General features: G+C 37.9%; 1 protein-coding gene across 2 annotated transcripts; it reads left to right on the plus strand.

Moving 5' to 3' along the window:
• Positions 1 to 161: 161 nt before the first annotated feature.
• LOC124125497 (BTB/POZ domain-containing protein 17-like) lies at positions 162 to 15468 on the plus strand. 2 transcript variants are annotated; one of them, XM_046488821.2, is made up of 4 exons: positions 162 to 657; positions 9168 to 9429; positions 9860 to 9958; positions 11414 to 15468. In XM_046488821.2, exons 1-4 carry the CDS (start codon positions 654 to 656, stop codon positions 12510 to 12512), a joined length of 1464 nt encoding a protein of 487 aa, XP_046344777.1. In that variant the 5' UTR covers positions 162 to 653; the 3' UTR covers positions 12513 to 15468. The 2 variants fall into 2 exon arrangements, with proteins under 2 accessions (XP_046344777.1, XP_046344785.1); XM_046488829.2 differs by having other exon boundaries at positions 163 to 403.
• Positions 15469 to 21119: the final 5651 nt, after the last annotated feature.

The raw sequence follows: 21119 nt of genomic DNA on the forward strand, positions 1-21119 counted from the left end.
AAAAACATATTTGGATTTAACAGCTATATAAGATATTATTTTTATTTCATTGTGGTATTATTTATGGAGAATTTATAAGTAAAAACTTAAAGTAATAAACATTCATAATGCAAACCATTATTTGTGATTCGAACTCGCGGAAAGTGATGTGAGCTCGTAATAACAGTCTGTTTCAGAGTTATCTCCCTTCGGCTTCAGACAACGGACGCCATAAATATGTTGATGATTATTTCCCATCTTTGCGGTTAGAAGTTTGTTTGTTAAGGAAGTTGAGTAAATACAGGTATATTATTAACCCGCATGTATACATACATCGCACGACGGTGAATAATTTTGACAACATCATAAACGAATGTGACAACTGTTGAGCGATGGCGAAGTGAATCCGGCCAACGAGTCCCAGGTCAGTGTGTCCCCGGGGCGAGAACAAAAGTGACTCATTATTTCACTGGTACATATAAGCTTAGCTGCCTTATTCGACAGCATGATTGGCAGTTTTACTGTTGTAGCTTGCGTTTGAACTTAGCATTCTTTTACACTGTTGCGAATTGTGAATTCTGGAACGAAATTGACATAAACAGCAACAGACCACACGCGATCACACTCGACAGTTATGATGAAGAGCGACAGAAAGACGTCACAGTGTTGTCAAAATGGGTGAGAAACGTCAGCAGACGATCTGTTCTTTAATCTTCATGTATATCATCGGTCAACTAACAACCATCACCTTTCACCACAACTAACAATTGTATAGTGGTCGCACGAAGTTTTCTAACCCACTCAGCATGTTCTGTCATCCCATTGTTGTCGCAATGAAACAGCTGTTTCAAAGTTCGATATTGTCAATTGGTTATCCTGAGGTCAAGCCACATGTAATCTATTGATCAAAATCAGCACACATATATACTCTTCTAGGCCTAGTATGACAGCTAGTTTCAATGAAGCTAATTATCCCCGTGGTCATTATTATTGGCTAAACAAATGCAAAAACTAGCCTATTTATGACAAATAAACTGTGGTTCAGGATGGTTCATTACCAGGACATTGACTGATAATTATCCAAAATAGCCTAAAGGTTCCAGAATGTAATTATATCCGATTGAAAAAGGGCCAATCAAAAATTGATAAAATCATGAAAATTTCCCGATGCCTTTTGTTTCCAGCAAAGTCACTGCAGAGATGCCAATTGTCAATGATCATTATAATATTAAACTGTTATGTTTCATGATATTTGGCTACAGATGGCGTATGGTACAATGTACATGTATAGCCTGTCTCGCGTCCCTTAACCATATTAATTTGTCTTCCAACCAGCCCTTTCTGTAATGATTTTCCCAGGTAAAGGTCTGAGTCTCCCATGTCAATGGGGCACCTTTTCAGTTTAAATGGAGTTGTTTCTTTCTCTCAAAATTGTATTAATTGATTAAGCGTCAGTCTAAGTTCATGCAATGTGTTGGAGAGATGCCCTATTTTGCGTCATCTTTCGTTTAGACCGTTGTGGAGGTTGAGTTCTATTAGATGATTGGATGACACCCTAAGCTTTTTAATGTACATTCTGACAATGGCCCCTTTTCTTACATTCCAGATTTCAAACACTGTTCGTCATGTTCATTTTTCACTCATTTGTTGGAGAAGTTAATCGGGTAACAATGTGCTTTGTCACCATGGTCACAATTATGATATGATATAATATTTGTTTACCTCAGACATCAAGTGATAATGTGTAATGTGGCGTTGAAAGACTTGCATAAATTCCATCAGAAAATGATATTTTATTATTCATTTATCATATGAAATGCCATGTGTTCCTTATTCATGCATCATTTAGGAGATAAACATTTGGAAACAAATAGCATACAACTCATTTGATTGGCTAAGCAACTCGCATGCCGCGGCTCCACTGAAGAAAACTAAGTAAGCTTTGCAAAGGTTTCGTTCTACACCATTATAAGGTCATACTGCTCATTGTGACACAAAAGATATGACCTCACATTTGATAAAGAAAAGCACGTAATAGCAAGCTCCCTGTTGTACTCAAAACTTGAAATACATTCTCTTTGTAGATTTACATCACGTTTTGTGCATGATATGTACATTGCCATCCTTTGAATATGGTAGTAACTGCAAATTTGCATTTTGTATCCTATAATTGTACATATAATTATTTAAATATGCCACCTGACAATGGCTGTAAAAGAATTCTATTCTAAAAATATTAGCTTCCGCTGTGATGCGGCCTTCAAATTAGCTGGGGATTTTAAGTGATTTGAAACCTCTTATTAACCAATCAAAATCAAGTATTTCCCAAATTCATAGTAGAATGTATATTGACAACTCAGTAGTTGTGGCAAATATAAGGAGGAAGGAGTTACTATTTTCTATTTTTATTCTTGGGATGCATGGAATTGTAGAGAGCAAGTAGAATTGTAGAGAGCAAGTAGAATTGTAGAGAGTAAGTAGAATGGTAGAAAGTAAGTAGAATTGTAGAGAGTAAGTAGAATTATAGAGAGTAAGTAGAATGGTAGAGAGTAAGTAGAATGGTAGATTTGGAGAGAGCAAGTTGATTTGTAGAGACCAAGTAGAAAAAAATTGTAGAGAGCAAGTAGATTTGGAGAAAGCAAGTAGAATTTGAGAGAGTACCGGGTAAGTAGAATTGTAGAAAGCAAGTAGAAAACATTGAAGAGAGCAAATAGATTTGGAAAAGGCAAGCAGTGTTATGGAGAGCAAGTTCAATTGTAGAGATCAAGTGTAATTGTAGGGAGCAAATAGATGGGAACATTTGAACAACAAAACCTTTGTGCTCATACACTTCAGCACACTATTGAAAACATCTGCTCTTGTAGACTAATAATGCACTAATTTTACTCTCCGTGAGATCTGCAGTCAGTAAATTCCCAACTGTGAAAGGGCAATTGAAACTTGTTCGAAAGATCCAATCATACTCAATGATAAAGCAGAGGAATAGTTGATTGAATGACACACTGGTGAACAGTGAAATATGACACGTTACAGAATATTTAATCACATGAAACAGTCACTTCTAGATTAAGAGGGAGAACTGAGAGACAAATTGAGGATGTTACCAATATTTGTAAATGAGGATTTCTGTGTGTTCCCTAACTTAATGGATCTATTTTCACAATGGTCTGGTTAGTATTGTTTCAGTATGTATTGACATTTTGTTGTCACGATTATGCAATATTGATATAGCATGACAACAAAAAGACTGGGGATATCCTTTTTTCAGACAAGCCCAAAGCTCTTCATTTTTGTCATAACAACTGTCTGTTGAAGATCAGGTAGTTACTAGGGCTGTTACGATTCACCCACGTATTCAGTGAATCAAAATTGAATTCGTTAAATGGGGACCAATAGAATCAAATATTCATGAATATGCAGTCATAACCATTTACATACCCTGTATTTAAAAATATCCATAAGAACATATTACATGTAAATGCATAGATTTCTGGAAAGACAACACTCTTATAACATTTAATTTGACTGTAATGTGGTCACTGGTCATCGTTGCATTTGAGCAGATACTAGTGCCTGGATAAGTGCAGTATATAAATGTATAATATGTTAATAATTAACAAACCATGTCAAATAATTTGTGTTGCTTTTGTTTCACTGAATATAACAAATAATACATCAACTGCTGGCTCGTTATTGTATTCGTGAATTAATATTCGTATTCATTACTCTATATTCGTGATACGTATCGCATTCGCCTCAAAGTGTATTCGTTGCAGCCCTAGTCGTTACCCTACATTGTGCCACCTGGCTGAATGTGTGTCATTGTGAGCCTATGGAATGAAATGTTGTTGATGCTGTCAACCACTGTTCTGGCAAGACCGCCTCTGTGGTCCAGTGGATAGAGTGTATGCTCGGAGAGTGAAAGTTCGGGGTTCTATTCCCGTCCATGTTATACCAAAAGACATTAAAAGATGGTAATAGTTAGTAGTTACCCTACCTGGCGCTTGACATTAAGGGGATAAAACAAGGACTGGTCGTCTTGGAGTATGACACATACTTTATGATATTGTGGTGGCCATGATACATCTGGACTATTCTGACTACAGCATGAAACATTCACCAACTCAATCCCTAGCAAAATAGGCCCCTGTCACATGCAGTGTCAAAATGCTTGTTTTCATGGTCTCACAATTCAAATGAAAAACCTCTGAGCAGGTCTCACTTGAATGCATTACCTCTCACAAGGTTACTATGAGATAGGAATATATGTCAGAGCTACAGATAGGCAGCATATTTATACTTTCACTATTACAAGCTAATTAATTTACTTTATACATCTAAAACATTATTTCATTTTTTTTAAATTTTAGAATGTTCACTAATTTTGGGAAAAACCCAATAGAGTGATGAATAGATGAGTGAAAAGATATTGGTTACCCAATGAAAAATGTAATACCGTATTCGACGTAATAAGCGCCCCGCTCTAATAAGTGCCCACGGCGAGATTTGCTAATACTGGCTTGTGAACAATCCCAATTAGAGCCCCTTCCGACCCCTATTCGCATATAATACGCACTCGTGTGTTATATGCACCCTTTATTATTGGCAATGAAATTCTGGAAAAATATATCTGTCGAATATAAATATTTCAGGCTGTCAGCATAAACCACGAAATTTATCTTTCAACTCTGCTTTTTTTCTCCAAAATATTATTCTAATAAGAGCCCCCTATTTCTAGTTTTGAGAGCGCCCTGGGCGTTTATTACGTCGAATACGGTAACCCAATTAAAATAGAAACCCCAGTGTAAAAACTCAATTGCTCAAAAGTTATCTGGAGCTCTGTAGAAACAATACAATAGGCATATGTGGCAGTAGGCTTGTAATGGTCAAAACGAGGAATGTGATGGTCATATTGACTGAAGAATACAAACACTATATATACTTAGCTGACCAGTGACTACACTGCAAAACTGCTGTGATGACAAGTATCCTAATTACAGTACTGCAGGCTTGACCCAGATGCGTCCAATCCTTTACTCCGCTCCCTCACTAGCTTCTTGTTGGATAATACAAGACAGTGTTCGAAACAAAGTGAAACTCGGGGGATCCTTGTCATAACCCTAATGTTATACAGACAAAGTATGTTGAAGAGGTTTCTAGATTCAAATACACCAGCAAATCTAAAGGACGCCAGAACCTCCCTTAGCATAAAACACTGCAATCGATAACCTTTCAACAATAGATAGACATTATGTCTACTTGGGCTGAGACTAGTCCATATTTACTGTCCGCATACTCGACCCCCTATTACACGACCAGACTCGGGTACCCACTGTAGTTATCAAGAGTTGGGTACAAAATGTCCGATTGGGAATTGTTTTATCCCGACCCTGGCAAAAAAACTATTTAGATACATGTAAAGAAGATCTGATTAAACATGCATTGAAGTTTACTGAAGCTTTATCTTTCCTCAAAACATAAAAGTCAAAAGGAATGTGTGTATAGTCAGAAACTAATGCAAATATAAGCGACTCTTTGTGTAACCATGGAGTTTTATTATTTTCATTAAACAGTATGTCATGTGACTAACATGACAGTGGGTGCTCCACAAGATCCACCCAACCCTAGTGTATACCTTTAAAAGTGGTTGCAAAGGCTCCAGCTGTCCAGAATTAAAACTTCACATGATATCACAGCTGCACAATTGTAGCCATGTGCTGCTTTAAATTAATGTTAAAAAAAATATTGATCTGAAATATGTAGCTACGAATTGCTCGCACACTTCTACCTTGTACAGTGTCAAATATGTTTTTACAAGTAAGATTTATGTGCACATTGTAGAGTATCATGTACATCACAAACCATTTGCTTTTACATACACAAACCTGTTTTGATGAACAATGTATTATGTTGATAATAGATCATAACAGGAGCTGTAACCCAGAAAACACAAAAAGACCAGCTTTTCACTTTTTTAAGCCTTTGCAAACTGCATTCATTTCTAAACATAAAATACTAGAGTAATGCTTAGTCTCTGAAAATATATTATTTTGATAGAAACATGCAACTACACTTAAATTGAAAAGGAGCCAAAAGAAGGTGGGAGTTTGTGGAAAATGTAGACTTGCTTCATTTAGGACCAGAGCATCAGATCAAGGGCTTGGCAAAAGTGAAAATAATATGGTTCAGGGACTGTGAGACAGACTACAGTGACACTATCAGCCAGGTTTCAAGTTGTATAGCCTCTTGATCATGTTAATCACTAATCAGAATAACCATGTTCAGAAAAGATTTTGGACATGGAAATATTGTCATAATAGATATTTTTTTCTCCAAACTCCATTGTATCAGTATGGACTATGATTAATTTTGCATCCTGCATACAAATTTTCTTCATTGTGGAATTGAGCTTTAATGGTAGTAATAGTTCTGGCATAACTGTATTGAGGTTTGCTCAGTCAACTGGATCTAACAGCTTCAGTTGCAGATTTAATTAAAAACTGTTAAAATGAAGAGTCATAAATATTGTCTGTTGATGGTTCCATATTAGATCTGTCAGTGTTGTGGTCTTCATTGTAAGCCTGTGGTTATCCGGTGTTGTACTGATGGTGTAGAAGATGGTGCCATTCATTTCTCATGGTGGAATTTTCCTTCTGATCAAGGTTGGAGAGATGATTTATGAAATAAGTAAGTTTGTTTGTTGTTTAACGCCACACTCAGCAATATTCCAGCCATATGAAGGCGTTCTGCAAATATACCAATCTAGACCAGACAATCCAGTGATTGACATCATGATCATCGATCTTTGCAATTGGGATGCGATGACATGCATCAACCAAGTCAGTAAATTGTATGTATACAGATGTATTTGAGCACATATAAACAGTTTATTCTAAATGGACAGCACACAGGCAGTATCTTCAGCAAACGCTTCCAAACTAGTTGGCCCATCTGCAGTTGGTCTTCAGGAGTTAGAATCTGGCCTTTCTTTGTTTTTCCTGTACTTTGGGGATAGGGTAGTCTAGTTGTTAAAGCGTTCATCGTCCTGCCGAAGACCCGGGTTTAATTCCTCACATGGGTATAATGTGTGAAGCCCATTTCAGGTGTCCCCAGCAAGGATAATGCTGGAATATTGCTTCAAGCAGTGTAAAAACCATGCTCGCTCGCTCGCTCGCTCTCTCACTCACTCACTCACTCACTCACTCACTCACTCACTCACTCACTCACTCACTCACTCTGTTTACTTTGGGGCCAACTTGTCGCCTTCCTCATACTGCACTTGTAGTGTCGTGTTGGTCTTCTGTTCTAACTGGGGGCACGGGTGGTCCAGTCGTCTAATGAGCCGCAATTCGCGGTGCAGAGTTGTGCCCCTTGGGCACGCCAGAAACCTATGATTGTGGGTTCGAATCCCGGTTCGCCCCGATTATGTTTGTAGGTTTGTCAGCACCATACCCATGCTCGTGGGTTTCACCGAAGTGGTACACGTCTGAGACCTGCATCACTTCGGGCTTTCCTCCCACATTAAGCTGACACGCCGTGATATAACTGGAATATTGTTAAAAGCGGCGTTAAACCAAACTCACTCACTCACTCTGTTCTAACTTGTTCAGACCCAGTGTTCATTAGAAATCTGTGTCAGCTTTTTATTGTTGTGTCGTTTGTAGTATTGTTCAATAGAACAAGAATTATTGTCAGATTTGATATATGAATTTTTCACATTTCAAACCTAATTCAAATTCACAAGAAAAAAAGAAAGATGCTTTGTTAGTGTATCTCATCATATACTACAATTTACACTACACCTAAAACATTTTGTTAAAATATGGAATCGTAAATGGTTGTGTTGAGCTGTCTGATGAGATAATCGGATGAGACAGATCTAGATCAAGCACTGCATAGACTTTAGGGCTGGGACGGGTAACTTGGGTACTCGGGTCATATTGGTCCTGAGTAGGACCCGGGTACCCACAGGACTACCCGGACCCGTGGTCAGTCACATGATATGTTGTTTAATGACATAAATTATCTAAAACTCTATGGTTACACTATAACTATTTAGTCACTAATGTTCCCATTTCTTTCTGACAATACACCCATTCCTTCTGACTTGTATATGTTTGAATAAAGATCAAACTTCATGCAGTATACTTCAGTGTATGCATGACCATGTAGTTTTACACGTGTATCTGAATACATTTTGCCAAACTTTTCCAAATCAGACAGTTTGTACCTATCTCTAAATATCTACAGCGGGTACCCGGGTAGGGACGGGTAATAGGGTGGTCGGTACCCGGGTAGTAAATTTGGACTCGTCCCAGCCCTAATAGACTAATAGTCTGCGTGTTCTTTAGCTACGTCACAGTTAGACACTGATTTTCAGTATATTAGACTGTTCTTTTGATAATTGTAGCAATTATCCCTGTAGTTTATCCATATTCCCGATAGTTAATTCTGACTCGATCGCCAAATGACAAGTACGACGCCATGTTTGTTTATAAACACTGCAAGTAGTCCCTACTTGACCTTTGATATTTGCATCTCTATCCGCATATGACCCCAACGGATATCGTTTTTATCCGTTGGCTTTATCCTGCCGAGAAACCTACCCATTATATGATAAAAAGGGTTATGGTTGGTTGGTTTGTTGTTTTATGCCGCACTAAGCATTATTCCAGCTATATGACAGCGGTCTGTAAATAATCGAGTCTGGATCAGACAATCCAGTGAATGATATCATGAGCATCAATCCATGCAATTGGGATCGATGACATGCATCAACCAAGTCAGCAAGCCTGACCAACCGATCCCATTAGTCGCCTCTTACGACAAGCATAGTCACCTTTTACGGCAAGAATGGGTTGGTGAAGACCTATTCTATCCCGGATCTTCACGGGTCCAAAAGGGTTATGAAGAACTCAAAACCAAATACTGAAAAGAAAAAAAATTGAGAATCATATGAAGTATTAATGTCAGATTCAGATTATATTTTAATAAATGTCTGTTGACATTAAGAGGGCATGGTCTGTTTTCCTGGAGGTTAACATTAGAAGGGGTTTTAAATTCAACAAAACATATCCAAACTAATTTATTTTTTAGTCATGTTTAAAATGAGAAATAATGACTTTGACGTTCCTGTTGGTCCATGTGATCCATGTTTCTTCATTCCTTCCTTCCTCTTACTATCCCAGGAAACCTCTTCTGGCCTCCATTCAGTAAATCCCGCAAGATGGAGAGTCCTCCACCTAAACGTCATCATCCAGAGGTCAAGGACGAGGAGTTGAATAAGAAGCAAAATCTGACACTGGAGACGATCAAAGATGAGGCAGCGTTTGTGTCACGGTTTAGCGCTTTCTACAACAGCAGCTGCCTCAGCGACCTGGTGCTACGAGTGGGCAGGGACAGATACTACTCCCACAGGTTCATCCTCATCACAGCCAGTGATGTCTTCGAGTGAGTAGATTGGTAGGGGAACAATAAACATGTTTGTTTGTTTGTTTGCATGTTGTTTAACTCCGCACTCAGCAATATTCCAGCTACATGAGGGCGGTATGTAAATAATCAAGTCTGGACTAGACAATCCAGTGATCATAAGCATCGATCTACCCAATTGGGATATGATGACATGCATCAACCAATTCAGCAAGCCTGACCACCCGATCCCGTTAGTTGCCTCTTACGACAAGCATAGTCGCCTTTTACGGCAAGCATGGGTTGCTGAAGACCTATTCTACCCTGATCTTCACGGGTCCTATAAACATGAGGAGACTCAGTAGCCATTGTAATACAAGGTAGATCATACTGTCAGAAGGGCTTGTTCATATGCTTACAGTTCCTGTAAAGACTTGTCAGTGTTAGATTTAATGTTGACCTGTACTTGCAGAGCTATGTTGAACCAGAGGCAATGGGTGGAATCTCAGGAGCCGGAGATTGATCTGACAGAAGACCCAGAGTGCATCGCAGTGTTTGGGATGTTCCTCAAGTAGGTGCTAGCTCTCTCACAGGTAGATGATAACATGTGGTGATACAGGGTTGCATTAGTTCAGTCTCCAGTCCTAGTCCAGGGCTCATTTCAAACTGGAGGTTTGTATTATATCACTACAAAACAACTGATCCAACATGAATATCACTCGATGAGGTAGTGCAGCATACTCATTGACAAACAGATTGGTTTGTCTTGTTGATCTCATTTTTTCAACTCTGCATCTGTGTCGTTCGTTGTCCATCCTCAGACCATCCACTGAACCACCGAAGCTGAAACTTCAATTACTTGTTCGCATCCCAGTTTGTTCAAGAGTTTCATAGGGGTGGTCTGGTAGCCTAGTGGTTAAAGCGCTCGCTCGTCACGCCGAAGACCCAGGTTCGATTCCCGATATGGGTACAATATGTGAAGCCCATTTCTGGTGTCCCCTGCCGTGATATTGCTGGAATATTGCTAAAAGCGGCGTAAAACCATACTCACTCACTCAAGAGTTTCAAATCTGATTTTCAGTATGTGTTCCACCAAAGCCATATTGATAAATGATGACCATTTTCTTTGAAAATGTCATGAAATTTGGTATATGTGTACTTAGCATGCTAAGTAGTGGGCTCAATACATGTTCCGTATATTTTGCATTTTTTCCTCATGTGCCCTTTGCATTTTGACTAAAATTTTCTCTCAAAATGCATTTCTTTTCACTGTAGTCACATCTCCTCAGAAATCAATGGGCCAGTGTAGCTGAAACTTCACATACTTGTACCTACCAATTACACCTGAATTCATTCAAGATGTTCAAATCCGAATTTGCCTCTATAAACTTCTTCTCTGAAATTACCAGCCTGCGGCAGCTTAGCTTTGACATGTAGTTTCTCCTTATGATGATGTCATATTTTTTTTCAATTGCATCAGATTTAAGTGTTTGTGATAAATACTAACAACTCTTAAAAAATAAATAAAAGAATTGGTTCTCAGGCATTAGTTTTTGAAAATATAGTGCAGGCGGGCGGTGCCCTTTTGGAATTTCTTTGGTGCTCAAATTAGTATGCAAATAAACAGTTGTGTAACCAAATAAACAAATGTGTAAATCAACCGGGGAAAGGGCCTCCCTACATAAATGAATACCTTGATAAGTAAAATACTGGAATTCAGTGTTTGACTACCATTGGACTTGGAATATTTAAGCATTTTTTTATTTATTTTTTTAAAAATGGAAATAAAATTAATAAACGAAACATGCAGCAGACTTTATGATGCAGGTGGTGCGTGAGAACCAAGAGTATTATTTTTTTTAGCCTAACTATCAGTGGTTACAGCTTTTGTTCTGTTGCGAGAGGTACAGTGGCACTGTTTTAAAAAAAAAAAATTTTTAAATAATAGATAATTTTCATCTTTATGTTCTTTCTTACTGTTACATAGAACAGTGCTCTAAAGTGTATCGCTGTTGTGTTGTTTCAGATATCTCTACAGTGGCTCAGTCCAGGTGTCAACAGACACGGTCCTACCCATCCTCCTTCTGGCTGACAAATACAGCATCACCACCCTGCGTGAGTCCTGTATCGAATACATGACGCGACACATTGTTGAGTCTCCTGACACAAATCGAACACTAACATGGTACCAGTATGCCAAGATGACTGGACAGGAAAAATTGAAAGACATCTGTCAGAGATTCATCCTGTCCAATTTTGATGTTATTCTTGATGCACCGGACTGGCCTGAAATGACAAAGTCCGAGCTTGTCGAGTTCCTCAGCAGCTCCGAACTTGTTGTACTGAGTGAGATCCATTTGTGGAATAAAGTCGAGAAATGGCTGACCTGTGAAGAAAATCGTGATTCACTTGTAGAGAATCTCAAAGACATCTTGCCCCTGTTGAGATTTAACATGATCTTGCCCAAAAGTCTTTTGACTGTCGAATCGTCTCCTTTGTGTTCGAAATACACGGAACATTTTGCAGAAAAGCTGAATCACGCCTATCGGCACCATTCTCTCATGATGGATTGTGGGGATCTTTGTGAAAATCGAGAGCAGTTCAGGAACTATTATAGTAAAGATTACTACCTATGTTTTCCATTCAAGCTTGAGAATTATCCTGGCATCGGCAAGATAAGCAGCCGTATCATAGTAGAATGTCACGTCCCAACCCACTTCATGCCCTCCAATCAATCCCGAGCTTCTTGCACCGAATTCACTGCATACTTCTACCCTCGAGGTTTCTACAATACAATCACCTTATATGGCACATACATGAATCGTCAGAGTGATGCCACGACATTCAAACTGTGTCGAAAGTTTTCTGATCAAAATCCCGTGAAGGTCGATGTCGCCCTGGTGCTATATGGCCGAAAGAATTCTGTGAGGTATATCGCATACACCGTCAACATGAGTCATTTGTTTGGGAAGGAATCGTCAACCCTCACCGTTGAAAACATCATCGACTTGGACAAATTGATGCAGGACGATTCTCCGTACCTGATCGATGGAACCCTTGATGGGAAACTCTTCGTGAAAGTACAAGATATGGGACCACACTTGTTGGACGCTGATACCAAGTGACATGTTTCTACAAAACTGAAACCACACTTTTTGGATGTTATGTACATAAGGTTTGAAACACTGATGGCACATTTGTATGGGTATGGTCTGTGTCATATATACTTCACAGTGTCCATTCACTCGAAGTTGATTATCCTGGAAACAATTTTAACACTTTACACATGTTTTGATCATATTTACACTTTTGCAGAGAATTATGTTTACACAAATTTGACTTGTTTGATGTTAATCCTGAAACCTATTGAATAAATTCAGACTTGAATGTCCCCAAATTTTGCAGTGGAGAAAAAGGTTTTTTGAAATTGAACATTTTCATTCATATGGCATATGCCTGAACATGCTGAAAACAATCTTGTCAAATATGTCAAAATCATGAATGTATTTCAAAGTTGACAAAAACACTTGAGGTAAAGGGATATCATTAATATTCCCGGCATACAGTTTAGAAGCTGTGTAATCATGGTAACATCCAGGATTCTATCTTACCATTGTGCCTAGGGAAGTTTAACGAAAAAAACAGCAACAAAATTTGTGCCATGCTTGTTTATTAGTAAACAGCACAGGAACATATTGATGGAAAGGGCAATGGACAGAATTTTCTCCATATTTTGTATCCTTTCAATTTCATATCTGAGAAAACCTTCCAAACTTTACAATCACTGCTTTGAAATTAGAAACAAATTATATCTTTACACAATTTCTGGGTTTGAAAAGAAATATACGCTGCATAAACCAAACAAATAATATACATTGTATTTGCAAACTTGTAGTTTGGGGGACTTATTTTATAGCATTCGTTACAGGAAGTTTCAGCTTCCAAGGTTTTAAGTAATGTGAACTAAAGGTTATTTAGTGGATTGGAGAACATGTATGAACCCTGGTTGCTGTCTCCCTGGGCACATGTGGCATTGGTCCCTGAAGTTCAATGTTAACTTGATGAGCAATACATGTCAATGTTTAGGGTAGAATGCTACCTAATTATCATATATGCCACAAACACCTATGAACCATGCCTGCAACAGTTCCACCCTCTTGCCTTTGTCAACAAGTTGCTTCTTTCTTGAACATGTTGAACTGTCCATTGATTAGGGAGCATGTAAGTCAAACTTTTCATCTAGTGAACAATAGTGCCTTCATAGTCTTAATGGTTAAATGGATATTTTTTTTAACAGAACAGATGCACGTTTTGACTAACTTCTGGATGCTTTACATACCAAGCAGCGTGTGAAGATCTGGATTAGAATTGGTCTTCAGCAACCCATGCTTGTCGTGAGTGGCGACTACGGGATCGGAGGGGATCAGTCTTGTTAACTTGGTTGATGCATGTCCCCGTATCCCAATTGCGTAGATTGATGCTTAGGATCTCAATCACTGGATTGTCTGTTCCAGATTTGATTATTACCAACCGCTATCATATTGCTGGAATTTTGCTGATTGCAGCATTAAACAAGAAACAAACAAACATATCAAATGCTCTATGTGATAAGGCATTTCGCTGCTTAGGCAATTTACTTTTTAAGTTATGCATTGTTATTATTATTATTATGGTATGGTTTGAAATATTAGGTAATGTTGTCATAGTTTAGCCAAGGCTCCATAATTCTTTTGCTATGACTTTATAAACATGTTTTAAGGCTATCAATAGAAGTAATTGTATTTAGCAGTAAATTATTCTGTTTGAATGTATAACATATAACTATAATTGGCTATGAAGAGTTGTATCCCTTAGCTGCATCTGAATCTGCTGGCTATGTGCCCATATATATACCAGGTTTGCCCTGATTGTGATCCTTAGTCTGTCAACACCATACTCACATGCGGGTGGGTTGCCTTAATATAAGGCCTTAAGAAGCTTAAAGTCATAGTGACTTATATTTGGAATAAAACATTTTTAGTAAGACTTGCTGTCATGGAAACATTACCTCATGTGTTTTAGAGTTTTAGCATACTAGACACATGTCACGTAATAGGCGATGCCACAGGCTGGGAAGGTCATTGATTAGAGATGTCAATCTATCTATATCCTGATTAAGGACTGGTTCAACCCTTGTCAACTCACCTACTAACATTTGCTTGGTTTACTGATGCAATAGTTGGAGACACGGTGCATGCAAACATCAATATTTGATCAGTCAATAATAGCCACACCATAGGGTAGAAGCCTAATTGCCTATTAGTTAAGCATGCCTTGTGATATCAGTATAATGGTTGTGTTAGCATGTGTAATCCAAGCAATACTCTTGTAGGTGTGAATCTAGTCTTGCCATTCAAGATTATAAAAAAAAGAGCTATTTTTCAGATTCTTATTTGACTAGTCAGATAGCTTTATGATTTTGATGACTTGATTGCTTCTTGGGTGCCTATACCTGGATGTGACTGCAATAAAGCTGTTAAACATGTTAAATATTCTCAGTTATATGCTCGTAATGCTCACAACAATGTTTTGTCAAGTGACATTATTAAAGGACTATGTTCCAAGGTCTTGGGGTCATATCTAGTCGTATTGTAGTTCAGTGCCATGTGTAAAAGTCTGAGATGTTGTCTTGTGTAGGGTAACCATGGTAACCATGAAATGTGATATCATGTATATTGCTGTACATCATTATATCAAGTTAATAGACAAAGTATATTTATGAATTGTATTTTGTGGGTTTATTGAGTGCAAACCAGATTTTACGTATATACTTCCATGAATGCAAAATAATTTTGAAGACAATTCTTCAAAAACAGCTTATTTAATCATTAAGACAAACAAAAATTATACAAAATTAGTGGCATTGTTCAGTGTAATTATGTATCACAGGCCCTGCTCACTCTATTATCAGTCAATCAGGAAACGGGGGCACGGGTGGCCCAGTCGTCTAAGGCGCCGCGATTTGCTGTGCAGAGTTGCGTCCCTTGGGCAAGCCAGAAACCTATGATTGTGGGTTCGAATCCCGGTTCGCCCTGATTATGTTTCTAGGTTTGTCAGCACCATACCCGTGCTCGTGGGTTTCACCGAAGTGGTAAACGTCTGAGACCTGCATCACTTCGGGCTTTCCTCCCACATTAAGCTGACACACCGTGATATAACTGGAATAATGATAAAAGCGGCGTTAAACCCAACTCACTCACTCACTCAATCAGGAAACAGTAGTCCACTAGTCTTGTTGGGTTAGCCAATCAAATGCCATGGAATCACTTTTATACCTGGAATCGTGCAATTTATTTTTTTGATATACAAGAGTTCCCAATACACACAGCAGTTCCATTGGGTATGTATGACTAGCATAGGTACAGTTGTAGAAAATAATAAGAGGCATTATACATTGACAATAAATCAGTGATATTTACCAGTTATGAGCATTGGCAAGACAGAATCAAAAGAGAGTGCTGTGATATAGTGCTCTGCTTGTTTAAACCAATATTGCATTTCCCCAACCGACATGGTTCACTAATTTATGTATATTTATATTTCATAAAAGGTGCTTATTTAATATTTATTAATAATGACTCCACTTGTATATGAGAATCTTCCAGAGGAACATGAAATTGTTCTGCATGTGGATTTTGGATTCAGTCCAAAGTTAATTATGTTTTTGTGGCTTTTTGTCCATGACATTTGTAACAATGTTTTCAGATTTGTTTCTACAGCCCAGTGGGAAACATACTTCTTGAAATGTTCTAATTAAAACAGCATGCAATAGAGTGACTACAGAATGCAGTAGTTACACCAAGGCAAATTAAAGTAAAGAGAGCAGTGAGGTTGTTTTTTTAATAAATGTCAAGTATTCTTCCAGATTCTTTCATTACAACAGTAAACTACATCTTCCCAAGGCAAGGGAGTTAACTGACAATAAAAGTCACCGATCTAGGCTGGGATTTCTGGGCTCGCTCATAGCGCCATCAGTGGCTGTTATGAATATTGTCCCTTCTATGCCCCTCCTTTTGACCAATCACATTCCACCTCTCATATCACTTGCATTTGCTTTAAACAAAAGGCAGTGACCAGTTAAGACGATCTGATCGATAATAAAAATCTAATTGTGATAAAATCTTATTTCGCATAGTGCATCAAATTACTTGAACACCTTGATTAAAAACATGAAAAGATTTGTAAAATATATGTTGAGGCAGTGTTGGCGGTACACATGCTTTGCAAATCCTGCATGGCATTTTACAAACCAGATGCCTAGACTCGTTAGACCATCCAAAATATAACTCCATGATTCCAACCTAGTTCTTGAAAGTGGACTTTTATCGCCAGTTAACTCCCGTGCCTCTGGAAGATGTTTATAATTAATTCAAAGTGACTACTAATTTTAGTTCATTATAACTGTACTTCGTTATAAGCATATACACAGCAAATGGACAGGACCATTTGTTATAACCGTAAATTCGACCAATTCTGTCTTTTTATTTTCTGGTTTTTAAGACAAAGAATGGGCTCAAGTAGAAGATGATCAGTCATATAAGAATTCAAGATATCAAATTGAAAATGCATTTTCATATTAACAATGCTAATTGTTTTATTTCCCTGAAATGTTAGTGCATAACAAGTACGGGTATGAAATAATGACTACAGTTGTCTTTTCTTTCTTTTTTAAACTGGAATGGTACAAGCGATGGGGTGTCATCTAAAACATGGAATACAATTTTGAATGACATTTGTTTTCTTTATGCAGAGTACAATTGGACTTGAATGATATTTATTAACTATCTGTTGTTTTTCAAATGTTATCATGAATCTGTATGATGCTATTTTTAGGTTGCATATACATGTACATGTACATCACAAATTGCCTCTGACCAAGAAGGACTGGATAATTGTATTACTTATTTACACTGGTTTAATGATTGCATAATGTATTGTTTTCACATTTGCTAATGTGTATGTGTAGAACAGATTAAGCATTGTTTGCATCTCATTGCATTATTTATTCAGCATATTATTTAATAAAACTTCATATTTATCTTTGCACTGGATTGTTGATTCACTTTGGCCTCTGATGAATAGACCATAGTCACTGTTTGCCTGTTCTGTGGAAGGTCTGGGTTTCATACCCAACAAACCAGACATATAGCTACAATACTGATCCAGATGGTAATAATCCACACTCACTCACTCGTGATACTGCACTATGTATATTACTGTTAGAATAGGTCCCCATGGGGATGAGGCGACCAAATGGAAGGGTAGTCCGACCCAATTATTGCATATACTACCGAAATAGCATGGGACACTTCATTATGTCGATCACTGGTTTGTGTGGTCCAGCCTCGGATTACAGTCCATCACATAACTGGATTATTCTGATCGCGGCTTTAAACGAACATCGTGGAAAGACTATGTTGACAACAGCTTGAAACACTGGCTCACTCAGAGCTACGATCAACTCTAGCCGCACCCACATGGGTACTCGTTATTGTAAGCTTTAGTGTCACAGGCGTCTGTGGGGATTCCGGGCAGCCAGAGAGTCACACTTGCCCCATGCTCGTCAGAGGGGCCTACTAATGAGGACAGGGTGATGGCTGATTGTGTCTCCGCAACTGCATTTTAACTGTTCGTTGTGTAACCCGTTGCTAAGTTACTGCACAAATAGATAAAGAACTGAAGACGCAGCGTGACGATCAATCATACTTGTGAAGACAGTACTGATGACAGCGACCTGTGAAATATAAATGTGCAAGACAAACCAGTGATTCATACCAAACCTGACGGGAGCCAGTCAAAGTAGATATGGACAAAAATGGACTATCACGCTTATAACAACATTAATATAATAAATTTATTTGTGGGATGCATAAACTATATAACTCAATAATAATGAAACATTTATGTTAATGGTGACATTTCATATCCGACGCTGATCAATACGTGACGATCAGTCTTGATAGGAAATACTGACTACTATGTTTCAGCTTGACATGCCTGACAGGACTCTGCAGGTGTTAAGCAGGTAAAATACAGAGTGTGCGTTTCTCGGGATGCTTCCATAGGTTATCCTGGCCACTCTTCTTGACCTGAACAATTAAGAACATGTCAAGAAGTATTTAATAGTCAATTAATGTGGAGTACCATGGCTCGTGAGGCACGTTTTGTTCCGCTTGTCCAAAATAATAAACTAGTCAATTGTTAAAGTAGACACAATTCATGGACAACTACTTCTTTAGTTACTGTGAAAGCGACGTTTCGGTATAGATCTATGCCGAAACGTCGCCTTTACAGTAAATAACAAAATTGTCATCCATAAATCGTGTCTGTTTTTTCATCCGTAGACTTTTAAGTGATGTCTATCAAACAGTTACTCAATTGTTGTGATTAACATTGCTCGTATGACAATCTGGTGGAACAGTTCAGTTAAATAAGCATTGTATCGTTGTATATTAATCACCTGAGCTATAGTCTCGCAAAAACGACTTTAAAGAACTCGTAATAACGACTTTATTCATGCAATAACGACTTTAATGAATTCGTAATTACAACTTTATTCTCGTAATGACGAGTTTTGAAAAAAGATATTTTTTTAGCTGCGGTTTTGACCTCATTTGGCTTTATATGTTCCTCATAATAAAGAAGTTACATCCACAAATATTCTCCCTCTCTCTCTTATGTGTATCACTTCTAAATGCCATTGGAAGACTTGAACTGGGTTAGTTAAAAAATTCAGTATCCGTCTATTTATTGAACCTTTTTTCAAAGTATCGATAACTGATAACAAAACCCAAATGCGTTTTAGTTTCATCGGTTGGATTTGCTACTTGTTCATATTTATATAAAAAAAAGGTGAAAAACAGCTTTATTATTTGTACATATTATATGTTTGCGTAGAGAACATCGATATAGTCAATGTGTGTACCTATTGAAAAGGGAAAATAATAGTGTTCTTATAGTCATATTATTCAACTATGTGCTCGTGCGTATCAAAGACTAAACTGTAGGAAAGTTTTGATTGGTCTGCCTGGCCCCTGACGCAAATGATTAATATAGGTAAACATAGTATTCTAATAAGAGCCCCTATTTCTAATTTTGAGAGCGTCCGGGGGCTTATTACGTCGAATACGGTACTAACTTAATAATTACATTTGTGCATCAGGTTTTCAAACTGAATTGAAAAAGTAACACTATACTTTAGCATCTGAAACGATAGAAAACACGGAGGACATTATATGCGTGTTCATGTCATACGACACGAGTGTCTAAATTCCGGTATTTCCCGAGCGATGGGGATATACCGGAATTTAGGCACGAGTAAACATAGTATGACATGAACTCGAATATATGTTATATTCTTTACCGCATGAGACGTCTACATACAGACACACGTTTAAGTGTTTATTTATAATGACAGCAAGTCGCAACAGGAGCGGAACCACAACTTGTCGAATGACGTCAACAATCTTCAGCTATGACGTCGTTTCTAGTGTGACGTCATTCCGACCCCGATATGTTTAACTTACATAAGAAATTAGACCCCTTCTCCGATTTACTCGCCGACTCTGATTGGTAGGCGCAGTTAACTTATTGTGAAAACACTATATACACTTTGAAGTTTTTAGTACTTTCACTCAGTTTAAGCTGAAACTGTATTTAAGAGGTCAAACATGGTGCTGTCAGATCACAATTATTCATAGTGGCCTTTCGATGTGTTGCATGCGAGAAGAATGTCAGAAAAAATCAACATGCTGTATCATGTGATCGGTAACTTTGATGTCAGTGTTGACAGCAATTCAATTCCGAGTTGAGGTATTAATATTGTTGTTATAACTGATTGGTGTAATTGTTCTCGGTAATTTACAATAAGCTCTCAATTACATGTTGAATAGTTTATTGTTACAGTAGAGTAATTGAACGTATTATGTTTTAGGTAAAGGAACAAGCTGTTGAAAAACATCTACAAATCGGGCGCCAGGATCGTTGAAGATGCTCAACAGAGACTCGTCGACCCTGACCAGGCTGGTGGACGCCAAAACCACTCAACCCTCATTCGCATGGCGAACTGAACCCGGGAACTGTTGCGCCCCAAAGAGCCGAGGACATTGGACTTCGAGGTACAAATAATAATAAAATAAACTACATAATGCTATTGTATAAATTCTCGGAATAGCCGCAATTTTGTAACAGAACGAATATTGTATTTTAACTTTTATTCATATTTTCAGATTGCCGAGGACTTCTTACCTGTCCGTGTAAATACATCACATACATCCAATAACATGTAAATAAACCATATATATTACTACAAAAATCGTTCTTATCATTATTAAAAATAGAGGTGCCGTTTTCGCCCGACACATAGTAGCCGTTTTCGCCAAATGCAATGCCGTTTTCGCCAGAGAAATCGGTGACGTTTTGCTGAGGTGCCGTTTTAGCCTGCACCCATCGTAGGAAATAAATAGAGGATATTATATGAGTGTTCATGTCATACTATGTTTATGACACGAGTATCTTAATACCGATATTTCCCGAGCGAGAGCAAATAAAAACAAATAACATTGAAAAACTGTCGGCGTTGCTTTCAAAATTTATATTAACGTGAAAAGACGAATTGGTAATTTGGTGACAAACACTTGCCGACGTAGATAACTATTGGTGGTACGCAAAGATGAATCGATAACAGAGTTACC

The sequence above is a fragment of the Haliotis rufescens genome, unplaced genomic scaffold (genome assembly GCF_023055435.1).
Source record: "Haliotis rufescens isolate VD_foot unplaced genomic scaffold, xgHalRufe1.0.p SCAF_5, whole genome shotgun sequence".
In the NCBI taxonomy this organism is placed as follows: Eukaryota; Metazoa; Mollusca; class Gastropoda; order Lepetellida; family Haliotidae; genus Haliotis; species Haliotis rufescens.